At 44.1% G+C, this 13323-nt stretch overlaps 1 protein-coding gene across 4 annotated transcripts in view; it reads left to right on the top strand.

Moving 5' to 3' along the window:
- Positions 1 to 13323, top strand: part of Rasgef1b (RasGEF domain family member 1B) — a 498748-nt gene that overhangs the window by 461604 nt on the left and 23821 nt on the right. For 3 of the 4 annotated variants that reach the window (XM_040747470.1, XM_040747472.1, XM_040747469.1), the window contains 2 exons: positions 11232 to 11414; positions 12983 to 13105. In XM_040747470.1, the coding sequence (XP_040603404.1) occupies positions 11232 to 11414; positions 12983 to 13105 (306 nt within the window). Of the gene's footprint in view, positions 1 to 59; positions 217 to 11231; positions 11415 to 12982; positions 13106 to 13323 lie in introns of those variants that run through there. The other variant, XM_040747473.1, reaches the window with a different exon arrangement.

Genomic DNA, 13323 nt, shown 5'->3' with positions numbered 1-13323 from the left:
GAGGCGGGGCCGTGGCCGGAGGCGGCAGGAGGCGGGCACTCAGGAGCTAGGGGGTGTGCGCTGCTCCGGCCGGGAGTTTCAGTATAAACAAGGACCCCGACTGGATCGGCGGGTTTTTTCCTTTCTTCCTGCGTTCGCTGCTTCCTGGTCCTGAGCTCGCCTTTGGGGGCGCCGCGGTACAGAAGCCAGGAGGCGAAGGCCCGGAGCCGTGTGCGGGTAGGTGCTCCGGGGCGGGATGGAGGGAGCGAGCAGCACGGAGCCCCGGGTCAGAGTGGATGCTGCTCCAGGACTGAGCCAGCTGCCCAGTGCGTCCCGGCGTGGCTCGAGGTCCCCAGCTATCGAAAGCCCACGGAACCCGGGACCTAGGAGTTCCCGCGCCCGCTTGTGCTAGGGGCTGCCGTGGTCCCAACAGGTGCGGGGCTGAGCGCCGGGGACGCGGAGATCCTTGGATGCAACGCTGCGTCTCGCCCCAGTGCCCAGCCAGGCCTTCTATTTGGAGATCTTGTTAGATCTTGAGCGTTTGTGTGAATTGGAGTCACATTCATTCTTTTTGCTTTCCTTCTTAACCGTCCTGTGCACACCTAGGTTGTTCCCATATACTTTCTGGCTAGTTCCCTGGGGTGTTTGTGAGTGTATCCGCTGTTGTTTATTTTTGTTGCAATCTGACTCTTAGGGAAAAAGTAGTCTTGTGTTTCCCTGGCTCTTAGGCAAACTTGAACAAGTAGCCTGGTTTTTATTTTGTTTTGTTTTGCTTTTGGATCCAGGTGAGTTTGCCTTCGGACACCAGTCCGGGTGATACTAACATGGCTTGGGTTACCTGGAAGCTTCCTGGGCTGACAGCGTGACGGAGGCTCCTCTCTACTGGAGAGCCCCGAGAACAACTTCTGGACTGTACAGGAGAGAAGGGCAAATGGGAAACAGAGGTGTGCGCGCCTGTGTATGTGTGTGTGTGTGTGTGTGTGTGTGTGTGTGTGTGTGTGTGTGTGTGTGTGTGTGTGTGTGATTTGACTATTGCTTTCCACCTTACCCCATCCAAATTGGTGCAGTTCAGGTAAAGCCCACTGACAGTGCGGGGAGAGGGGGGTGGAACTGTGCGGTAAATAGCGCCGGAACAGCACCTAGGCTGCAGTTTTCTCCTGTGCATGTAAATGTTCCACTTTGCAGATGAATTCGCGGGGTCTGGTGCATATGAACAAATATGCACACATACTTGTGTATGTATGTTTGGGTGAACGCGTCTCCTAGGAGTCCTTCGTCAGCAGTGCCATGTGACAATGGTCAGGAACTGCTGGTGTGCGTAGATCTATATTTAGCCCTGATGGTGTCTCACAGGGAGGATAAAGGGAGAAGAGTCTAGGGATGGGGTATGGAGCTCTTGGCTGATGTCTGGCACAGTCAGACTTAGATGGGTGAATAATTTCTCTTCCCTTGTGAGCACAGTAACTGGAACCTGGCATGCGATGACCGTGATGATCATGCCTTAATCTAAGCATAGTTGTGACCAGCGTGCTTAAGCCTGTGCAAAGGAGATTAAACAAGGGGGTTTAAAAACCAAGATAGTGTGTAGCTGATTTGAAGATTTGGGAGGAATTAACTGGTAATGTGACATTCAGAGCACAAGGAGAATTGTGTTTTTGTTGTTGTTGTTTTGTTTTTAAGGAATAAAATTTTTTTTGGCTGTTGATGTATAGAAGAAAAATGGCAGCCAGTTAAATACTATTATTCATTAGTGACAGTTTTATTTGGGGCAGGGAGCAGTATTTGAGTGACCGAGGACCCAGGCACTTTTTGACAGAAGTCAGCGTTTACAAACAGTGCTGGCTGCTTTATCCCTTTCAAGCAGATTTGCTGGCAAGTGTGACAGATAACCTCATCCTGTGTCAGTCAATCCTTTGTTTTCCTAGAGGTGCCAGCTCTTCTGGCTACTAAGAATACTGGTCTTGGACTTGGGGCACATTCGGTTCTTAGAATTGATTTCAGCTTTGCTCCTTAGCATGTGTGTGCTACCACACTTTGTGCCTGGCCTGGTGCAAAAGAAAATCATCAGAATGTATCTGACTTGTCTTTTTCCTAACCTTAGCATCTAATCTAATCTATTTTAGGTATATGTAACTAAATATTGCTAAGTGTTCTTTATACTGTTACTACCATCTCATTCTTACAATCTAACATTAACCTCACCATTTTAATAGGTACAACAGGCCAAACTGAACCAGTTAAATACCATTCATCTAAAGGAAAGAGAATGGGCAAGAAAACAGAGAGGAAGATGTAGGCCAAGAGGAACTACACAGACTAGGTGGGATGCCCCGTATAGTACAGAAAACCACGGGACCAGCCTGTTCAGTCCCAAAGGCTACCCAGAAGACTGAACTTGGGATATCTGGATGACCTCCAAGGAGAACACTTGGAAAGGAGATAGGGAAAGAAAGCTTCTAGGCCATGCCTGGGAGAATCAGGAATCCCAAGCAAGTGTTAAAGGGAGTCTTAATTCTGAGGATGGATATAATTAGAAAATAAACAAGGAAGTTTTAAGAAGGTTTTTTGAATTCTTAAAACTGGCTAATTGGAATATTGAGGGCTTGAGGATTTTAGTAATTAAATTTAAGTTTATCTGTCTCTGCTCCTTTCATTTTTCCAGAACTATGTAACAAACTGTGGACAGCTGTCCTATCTTTTTATTGGTTCATCAGTTAACCCTATACAAATTAGACCTGTACAAGCATTGCTTATTCTAAAATGGCAGTTGTAGCTTAGCAGATCTCTGCCCTGGAGATGGGTTTGGGCAGATGGGGAGCCCTACAAGACCCACACCTTCTTTCTGTTGCTGTAATATTTGTGGAATGGACATAGGAAGCCAGAGGGGATGGCTTGTGGTGCCTTTGTGTCTCTGTCGCAGCTGGTTTATTTTGATGCTGTGTCCTTCATCTGTGTTAGAGTGGTCCGGGCTGGGATGAAGGCAGTCTGTTAGATGTGCAGGTGTTTTCTGAGCACATGGAATTGAAAAGGGATGAGGAACATTCACCATTTGATTAATTTAGTTAAAATTTAGAATTTTCTTGATTGCCTTTTCCTTTTTTCTTCTTTATTGTGAGAACACTAAAGATCACTAATCATCAATAAAGGGCCAGAAAAATTTTATTGGCTTACTAAGTCATCATTCTTGTCAACTCAATGTCAATTTCTCTTTTACTGGTGAATTTTCATAGGTTTATGTATTTATTTTTTTCTCTTAAGGTAAAGATATACCCAGAAATGATCCAATTGATTTAAATTGTGTTAGGGAACCCTAATATGAAAATTTGGCACAAAAAATTTAGTCGTATAAAAATAAAAGTACTTTATAGACTTTTTCTATTTATCTAAAGGACAGGAATTGAAAGAAAACCATAGTGTTGATTAGGTGTTGATGATTAGGGGGATGAGTTTTATTGTTCTAGGACTATGGAAATAACTGATTCTCATTGTGGATGAGCATCTGAGACATCAGGAAATAGAGCTATTGGGCACTGTCAGCTAGTTTATGTCTCACTTGCACAGCATGGGCAGTGCCCCTCCCCGAGCTCAATAATATGCTAAGATCTCCACATTCCCCCCAGTAATGTAGCTGCCCTTCTCTTCTTTTTCTAAACCAGCGCCAGCTTTTAGTGCTGGAAAGCATTTGCTCTCTCAAAGAGAGGGAACCAGGCGCCACCTACTGCTACGATTGAGAACTGCAAGGATGCTGTAGATGATAAAGGCTTTTAAACGAAGAATGTCAGCATGGCCTAGCTTTCCTTCCTACATACACACACACACACACACACACACACACGCACGCACGCACGCACGCACGCATGCACGCACGCACGCACACACGCACACATTTTCAGTGACACTCCAGATCTATTCATAGTTGCCATGTTTCAAAATTTCCTTTTGTGCTTTACTAAGCTGCTGCCACTGCCCCAGACAAAAGATCACAAATCGTAACTAGTTGAGTCAGAATTCTTCTCCTTCACCAATTAGGGGTTAGTAACACAAATTTCTAGTTAGTACAAGACTGATACAGCAGAATGTAAATTGATTTGTGTAGGGGGTGCCACATAACAACTTAAATCTGGAAAACAAGCAACATATTTGCAGAGGGAATATAGGTTCAGTTCCCAGCACCCATGTTGACACACAGACACCTAGAATTCCAGTTCTAGGGGATTTGATGCCCTCTTCTGGCCTCTTCAAGTACCACCCCCATATACATATTAATAAAAGCAAAAATTTAAATAAGTGATCCTTTTTCTCGCTTAACTAGGAAGCCTGCAAGCATTTGGATTCAGTTCTAAACGCTGCACATTGTGGAATTGATTACATGTATTCTGGCTTTCTACCCCTGTCTGGGTACCATCTTAACTTTCTATCAGCTGGGCACCTTCTTTAGTGGGGATGCAATGTCCCAGGTTTCACAGATGCTCTCTGAGGTTTCTCTCTGCTAAAAGGGCTCCCCAGTCTGAGGAGGAAATGAGAAGGTAATCATCTCAGCATTGCTGAGCTTAGAATCAGCCACCTTCAGATAGTGGCAGAGACTCATTTTGGCATTTCACCTGGGCTCAGACCTCTGGTCACCTGGGCCTTCAGTGACTCTGGTGTCACTCAAAGTCAGCAGTCAGTCTAGGGCATCAGCTAGAAGGATGCTTAGGAACTTTTACCTGTCTGCAGTGTCAGCTGAGCAAAGGAAGAGTTGTTTGTTGTGCATATCCTGAAGGGCGAAGTTCCTTCAGAGTCTTGACAGGAGCTGAGAAAGGTCAAATTCCAGGTTCTAAACAAAAGCTCATCCCACTCAACCAATACCTTTCAAGGTTCAGCTGAGATAAGGAGATCTTTGCCTACTCATTATTATTTTTTTTAATGGGACACTTGTCTAGTATTTAAATGATGCTAAAACACTGTAATTAGTGTAGAGCCATTGGGTTTATAAACACTGTGCCCTGTTGTGACATAGAATGGGGGGGTTCTCTGACCTGTGCATTTCTATTTTCTTTGGAGAATGAAGGAGGCTCTGACCCGCTGTTCAAGTATAGGTTGACAGAGTGTCTGCCACAGAAGGGAGGGATGGCTTTTGATGCAGTTCCTCACCCACCCGCACCCCAAGCTCTTTCCCAGTTTGAGTTATCACCTGAAGCCACCTCCTCCCCAATGCACCTGCTTCATCATAAATAACCCTGCAGAAGTGGCCGCTAATTCAGACACAATCTGCTCTTGAGGGAAAGGCGGCTTTTCATCTGGAGCTTTGGTCGCTCTGAAGCCATTAGGCATGCCTTTCAGAGCCATTCATCCTGTAAATCAACGGCAGCCTGTCCCCTTGCCTCGGGATCAGTGTCAGGCTGGACTTCTTCAGGGTCTTTGGAAGAACATGATCTATGTTTGTGCCCAAATTAGCAGCCCCTATAAGATGTCTGTCTGTCAACTGACTTCGCTTTCCAAGTCAATTTTAAGAGGGAATATTCATCTTCTCTGCTTAGATTGGGTGTGTCTTTCTCCTATTGGAAAAATTTCCAGCATAATTTATAACCTGTGGGGGTAATTTTGGTATCTGAAAAGATATTTTTCCTTTACCCTAGTTTGTTGTTTTATAAAATAAAAATCTATTTCCTGTTGTCCTACTATGCCTTCTACTCAGAGCAATGCCCCACTGGGAGCAGAGAGCCTATTTTAGAAACTTTAAGACCTGTCATTCTTGGCTGGGGTGGTGGTCCTGCACACCTTTAATCCCAGCACTTGGGAGGCAGAGGCAGGCAAGGTCTTTGTGAGTTCGAGGCCAGCCTGGTCTACAGAGGGAGTTCCAGGACTACCAGGACTGTTACACAGAGAAACCTCATCTTGAAAAACAAAGCAAAACAAACAAAAAAAGACCTATCATTCTTGTGTTTTTAACACCACACACACACACACACACACACACACACACACACACACTTGCTTTATAAGGAACTTGTCCTGAATCCTGAATATCTTGGAGGAAGGCTCTCTGTGGATCCACCCTACTCTCTTGCTTTGGAGTAGACACGACATCTAGGTTCTGTGCTAGGCCAGCTCCCTGTACTGGACAGTAACTCCAGTAATGTGTGTGCAGACATGTCAATGTATTTATGTGGGCACAGTGGCAGAGGTGGGAAATTCCTTTAAAAAGATCTGTGCTGGGGTCTGGAGAGATGGCTCAGTGGTTAAGAGCACTGCTTGCTCTTCCAAAGGTCCTGAGTTCAAATTCCAGCAACCACATGGTGGCTTGCAACCATCTATAATGAAATCTGGTTCCCTCTTCTGACATGCCAGCAAAATACTGTGTATGTAATAAATAAATAATTAAAAAAAAAGATCTGTGCTGACTCAAATGTACCTTGAATTTCAAGCAAACAATTTAGAAATGAAGCTCTTCAAGGTGAGAATTATTTTACAGTCTGCAATGTATGTTGAGTAGTAATTTGAATAGTCAACAGGTTTTTCATGTATCTCATCCACATCTCTTTTTCAAGGGAATTAACTATTTTTATGTTTATTACGTATAAATCAAGCCAGGATTTAACTGACTGCCATCAGTTTCCTAAACAAGGTGTTTGTTTAGCAGGTCCCCACTTGTTGGTTTACTGGACAGGACAGATGTTGCTTAAGAGAAAAAGGGTGGTCAGTGGAGGGGCACGTTTTACTTTGGAAAGTATGGGAAGGAGCAAATTAAAAGTACAGGGACCCCGATGCCAGAACCTATTTATTAGTCATGAGAACTGTACAGTGAAGGCATCAGAACTACAATGAGGTGCAAAGATGGATGGGTACTAGGGGGTAAGAGCAGCTTCTTGCCTGGGCCTCCCTTGAGGAATCATCGGCAAACAGTTCCTGGAGATAGTGGAGCCCAGGGTTTAGTAAGGTTCTGACTTGTGTCTAGTACGTTTGATATTGAGTTTACTTTGTTAACAATTTACTGTCCTATTTCATCTTCTGGGCCTCACTTTCCAATTCTACTAGAACTAAATCTAGTAGAGAGAAAGACCTTGACGTGGACTTTGAGTGCTACTGAACAAATCCTAACTGCAGAAACCTCCCAGACTGGCTGCTAGCCAGAGATTGTCTAGGATGAGTGATGGACACCATGTCCCTTAATCTTCCTGTTGTCATTTGGCTCATTAAAATTTTCCTCTGCTGGTAATCTGTAAGTAAATACAAGAAAATACCTCTGCATTTCACTGAGCCCTGGATACGGATTGAGCGATCTACTGTACAATGCTGTGTTATTTCGTATGCCGCTTAACCGTCAGCGGAACCTCTTTATTCTGGTTCCTATGCCTCTCAGTTGTAAAGAGAGCGTGCTTTCTGAAGCACATATTAGAACATCTGAACCTTCTGTTCAGATGTAACTATGTGTTCAGTATTAAAGTCAGTAACTTAGCTATTACCATTGACAGTGAGGTTTTTTTAATAAGAGTAACTCGTGGTTTTAATATTAATTAATTAGCAATAAGAATCTATACAGAACATGTATACCATGTAAACCATTCTTATAGCATACAATTTAGGACAAAATGTTGGGATTTTCATCTTATGGTTAAATATTAGAAGTTCAAAGACCATTTTCAACATAATATAAGTAATATAATAAAATTTGTACCTGGGGTCTGGATACCTAATTTTGAAGTCCTACTCTGCCTGTCACTTTATCTGTAATCCCAGGCATGGGGAGGGGGAGACAAAACAAGTGGATAAAGAAGAATGACAAGAATTACTGCATGGTAATCCAGAAAGGCATCTGTGGTCAGAAAGTAGAGCAAGAGAAGCCAGTGGGGTTCTCAGAGCCCAGAACACTGTGGTCTCCAGAGAGACAACTTGGTGGCGAATTTGGAAAATGAAGTCTGTGGAACGTAGTATCTGAGAGACCATAGTGAGAAGAAGGGCAACTCATGAGGAGCATGGGACTTGTAGACAGCAGAGGTGCGGTTCTGGGCACAAGTCGAGGAAGACATCTGCCCGTTGCTGATTGACTCTCAGCAGTTGACTGCTGAGTGTGTTAGCAACGGGTCTTTGGATCAGTTTGAAGACAAGTAACCACCAGTGCCACACTGTCTTTCAATTAATGTTTTAGGTGTAATAAGCTACAGTACCGATTTACTTACCTCAGTGAGGGTGTCATCTCTAGTTACAAGATTTTCTTGAGGAGCCTGGGGGGGGCATTTTATGAGTGCTGTTGTTGTGATCAGAGAGAGTTGATATGATCCCAAAACACTTTTTCTACACTCTACAAATAGTGTTCTAAGAACTTTGCCAAGCAGACAGGATATAAATACAGACAAATTGTATGTGTGTGTGTGTGTGTGTGTGTGTGTGTGTGTATGTGTGTGTGTGTGTATGTGTGTGTACCTGCATGAGTGCAGCACATACTTACAGGAGTTTACAGAGGGCAGAAGTACGTTTTGGGGTTCCCCTTAACTGGAGTTACAGACTATTGTGAGCCGCCATGTGGGTGCTATGAACTGAACCCAGGTCCTGTGCAAGAACAGTGAGTTCTTTGCTGAGCCAAAGCACCGAGTCTGAATCTGGGGGACAGGGAGTGAGGGTGGAATCCAAGTACTTATTCACTTTACAGGAGAATAAATAAGAGTGACAAATACTTGTAGCTTTGGGGATGAGCCCTTGAAAGGGAACTGGGGTGATCTGTGACTATCCAGTAAGCTGTTTGCTGCTGACAGGCCCCAGACACTGGGGTATAAGATCCTCAGAGATCCACTTTGTACTGCAGTCACATTGCTGTGCTTACATTAGCCTGGTCACCCCAGTTACTTTCCTGAACCCCAGGTCCCACATTTATAGAAAGAGGAGTTTGGATCTGACTATGAGGGCAAATGGCCCATGTTTTAAGGCTCATTTCAGTCAGTCCTAATCACTCAGGACAAACTTTACCACTGAGTTCCAGTCCCTCTAGTCCTCCAGGCCATCCTTGGTCCTCTTGACCTATTACTTCTAATTGATTGTAGTTTGTAATGGAATCTAGTTTCTACCTCGTGAAACAGTTTCTGTGGCCTTTTTGGATGTTTATCATCTATGTGTATCTATCTATCCATCCATCCATCCATCCATCCATCCATCCATCCATCCATCATCTATCTATCTTGAGTTCTCGAGTCCTGGCCAACCATCTCCCAAAGACACTTGAGTAGATTGAGTTCAGTGACAATTGAGTAGTGATGTCAAGGAAAATTCATGGTTCTGGGTGGAGAATCTTCCAATCTCTGGGAGTCATCTCATTCTTCATTCCAGCTGTGAAGGATGCTGTGTGGCCACCACCACTAAAAGCTGTTCTAAGATCCCGACAACCAAATCTAGACAGGGTTCCTTTTCCTTTGGGGCTGTAAGAAGTAGCTCAGATGAGAGCCTGGCATCTCAGGCCCTGGTCTGAGTGTTAGGTTGGTCCTGGCTTCTGAGAACAATTGTTGGTCTCATCAGGGACCAACAATTTGTAACAAGTGAATCATACTTGAATTATATTCATGAAAAGTGGCAATTTGAAAAGGAGATTCACTTCTGTCTACACCATAAAAGACAATAACACAGTAATTTTTGTTTTTGTTTTGCTTTTAGTTTACTTACTGTTTCTACATGTCAGGTCATCTAAGTGGTTGTCTGATTATTTTAACCACCCATCTAGTCACTTGATGGTCTAGTCTGTGACCTTTGCATGTTACATGTCCCTTGTAACCGAGGCATAAATGCTCAGGGGTCCAGGTGCTGAAAATCCCAGTGAAGCAGTTCCCAAAGGAACACTTTCTTCCCATTTCTAGAAGTTTTGTTCTTTTATGGAACTTTTTGAAATTCTCTCTCTGCACTGATTTTTGGTTGGAAAGAGGTCACAATATGAAGTTGTTTTTCTCTATTTCTTTCTTTTTGAGACGAGGTCTCTACACAGCCCTGGATATCCTGGAACTCACTATGTAGACCAGGCTAGTATTGAAGTCATGGAGATCCGCCTGCCTCTGCCTCCAGAGTGCTGAGATTAAAGGCGTCTGCCACCATCTTTCTTGATACTTTATTCCTGAATGCTGTTTTCATTTGCCACGTTGGCATTATAGATTCTTTGTTCTGACACCCTATCCCTGGATACCTCCTTCCAAAGTCATGCACACCACCTTGTTATGAGGTTATTAGCCCCACCCCACCCCATCCCTTTAGGTGGAGCAGATGCTGCTGGAGAGCTGAGATCAACCCCCTCATTTAGAGGCAAGTTCCTTTCAGCATCTTGAAAAGAAGGATTAGCCCAGGTTGTGTCCTCCTGCAACCTCCACAGCCTCTCCCTCCCTGTCAGTCCTGGGCATAGTGTGTAGTGTTTCACTCCAGGTCAGTCCTGGGCATTGCTTTTGACTTTCCCATAGCTCGGAACCCCCAGACTCCATAAGTCCTCGCTGCCTCCAATGTCCAAACACCCAGTGAGAAATCTGAGTCCACTCTCAGGACCCTGCCCCAGATCTCCAGGAGTTCACGTAATAACCTAATGGCCTCTGGCCTGCACTGAACATCGTCTGTCAGGGGCTTTTTGAGTGGCAGAACACACAGATGGACAAGAGCAACTTACCGAGGCTGAGGCAGTCAGTACTCCTTGTTCCTAAATATCAAGTGCCTTCTCAGCCTGCCTGTGGGCTTTGCACAGGGTACACACACAGCATCCCAACCTAAGATTTGATGAGAGGAGCAAAGATCAAATAACAGGCTAGGGAGCCATCATGACGTGAACACACATGCCAGACACACAGGCAAAGGCACAAACTGTGCACTGTATTTCAGGTCTCTCGCAAATGATGATCTTTTAGACTTTAGCTTTGGTGCTGTTCCAGTGGCTGTCAGAGTTTCCTTAAGGCTTATCTAATTCATCCCAGTGACGTCTTGACTTGAAAATCCTTGACTCGATGAGGTTAAGCAACTGGAGCCAGGTTCCTGCACACCTGTTCACAAGTGACTGTAAAGGAGTACTGTGAAAAGGACACTGTGGATTACAGTCCAGACCGCATCCAAGCATTTTGTGATATTTGGCTGGATGCACGTATACACGTGAACTCAGAGCTGTTTGGCTTTTCCTGTTCTGACAGTATGTCATGACTATTCTCATAAGTTGCCTGTCTCCCACTTTTGTTAAGAATTACTGATGACATCCTACTTTGCATGTCACATGTCACTGATGACTGTGTTTTCTCGTTTTTTGTTTTTTTAATTTCTTTTAGGAAAGTATGCCTCAGACACCTCCCTTTTCAGCAATGTTTGACAGCAGTGGTTACAACCGAAACCTCTACCAGTCTGCAGAGGACAGCTGCGGAGGCTTGTGTTACCATGACAACAACCTCCTTTCTGGATCTCTGGAGGCACTTATTCAGCACTTAGTACCCAACGTGGAATACTATCCAGATGTAGGTATCAGTGTCCCTCTGAAACCCATTTTTGGTATGGATTAGCAATTGTAGTACGTTATGTAGGGAGACTAGGCTTGCTGTGGAATTACCTTGGTTGCTAAGAATTTTTTTCCCAAGGAGAAATTATATAGTCATGATTGAAAGTTCTGAGACCAAAACTGAACCTGGGGATGGGTCAGATTGTGGCCGGGTCATCACATCTGATTTCTTTTGGGTTGTCCACCACACGTTAGGCAGCCTGAATGAAGAGGTATCTGTAGGCTTGTTCCATAAATGAAGATGCAGTCAGAGAGAACATTGGATGCTCCTATCATATAGCATCAATATAGCTAGGGAAAGTACATGAGTGAGATAAGTGACACACAGATGCAGTCATATGTAGACTGGACATCGGGTGGTGCTGGCTTCGCTTCTGTTTTCCCATGATAGCCTACATTCGCACAAATGGCGTTTTCAGACCTGGGAAGGTGCTGCATGTTATCTCAGTCCTCGCTGTTCCCAGAGGGGAGAGGGGAGACAATGGAAATTCAATGCCACGTATTTACTCATTGGTTTCTTTTAGTTTCAGCAGCCAAACCAGGTTTCCTTTCTGGGCCAAGTGAGTCCCCCTCCCCTCTTGGGTCTGCTGAGCTGAATTTAGAAGGACAAGCAGGTTGAGTTTAGTGGGCAGCTGTTTATTAATAGAGAGTTCATGGAACTACCTAGAGACCACATTTATTAGTTTTTATAAATACAATAATAACCTTGTTGTGCAGAGGAGAGCGTGTGCTTGCCAACGGTAATTCACCATCATGCTCCTTACTGAGTTATCTCTGTGTGATTCAGTGCATAGCATTTTCAAATATGTTCCCACACAGGGAAAACTCGCTATCAAAAGTTAAAGGAACCCCTTGTTCAGTACTGTAAGTGTTTATGAACCACTAAAGGTGCCTAAGGAGGGCTGGGGGAAGCAAACAATCCGTGGAATTCCTCTTTTCACTGAGAGCCCTGAAACTGTTAAAACGAATAAGCACTGCTTCATTACTGGCTTCTTGGGAGACAATGTGCTTACAGAAAAGTATGTAGTGAGACGTTGTGCTTTGTCAAATTGCTTAGTCTTGAGCAAGCAGTAGGTTAGCTAACAGCCTTCAAATGTTGTGGCATAAACACAGGGTATGCTACACAGAGCAGGCGCACACTGGGCAATTCTTGAATGAATGTGGGCAGGGGAGGTGGGTGGGTTTTTGTTTCTTAGTTGTTTGTTTGTTTTTTTAATCAGTTACAGTAGTATGTGTGGACACAGAACATATTTAAGCCATTCTTGCTTCTCTGACCTGAATTTCATTCTTCTTGATTACACTGAAAAATGAGTATGTCCTGGCTCCTTGATGACAGACAGATTAGAAAATGTCCTCTGGATCATTTCAAGAGTGGAATTTATCCTGTTATTTTTAGTATGTTTTAAGGGGAAAGATACAGTGACGATGAAGGAGAATTATCTTATGCCTCTTAACTTGGATGACATGCAGGGATGGTACAGATTCAGAGAGAGTGTAACCGTGACGACTTGCTTTCTCTTTCTGCAGAGAACATACATATTCACCTTCCTGCTCAGCTCTCGGTTATTCATGCATCCTTACGAGCTAATGGCCAAAGTCTGCCACTTGTGTGTTGAGCACCAGCGGCTGAGTGAAGGGGATAGTGACAAGGTAATGCAACGCTTGAGTTTAAGGTTGTTTTATTATTATTATTATTATTATTATTATTACTAGGTCTGCTAGCTCTGGCCTAGATTTTGTGATGCTGATTTCCAAGGGTCCCTAGCTTAGCCCCAGGCTGATGTGCCTAAATGGCATAATGGCCACGCATATGGCATTGGGACTGCTATAGGGCTACTGCAATGGTTCAGTGATGGAATGCTTGCCTG

This window comes from Mesocricetus auratus, unplaced genomic scaffold, assembly GCF_017639785.1.
Source record: "Mesocricetus auratus isolate SY011 unplaced genomic scaffold, BCM_Maur_2.0 Super-Scaffold_100006, whole genome shotgun sequence".
Classification (NCBI taxonomy): domain Eukaryota; kingdom Metazoa; phylum Chordata; class Mammalia; order Rodentia; family Cricetidae; genus Mesocricetus; species Mesocricetus auratus.
Note: the sequence above shows the minus strand (reverse complement) of the source record. Positions and strands in the feature narration are given on the sequence as shown.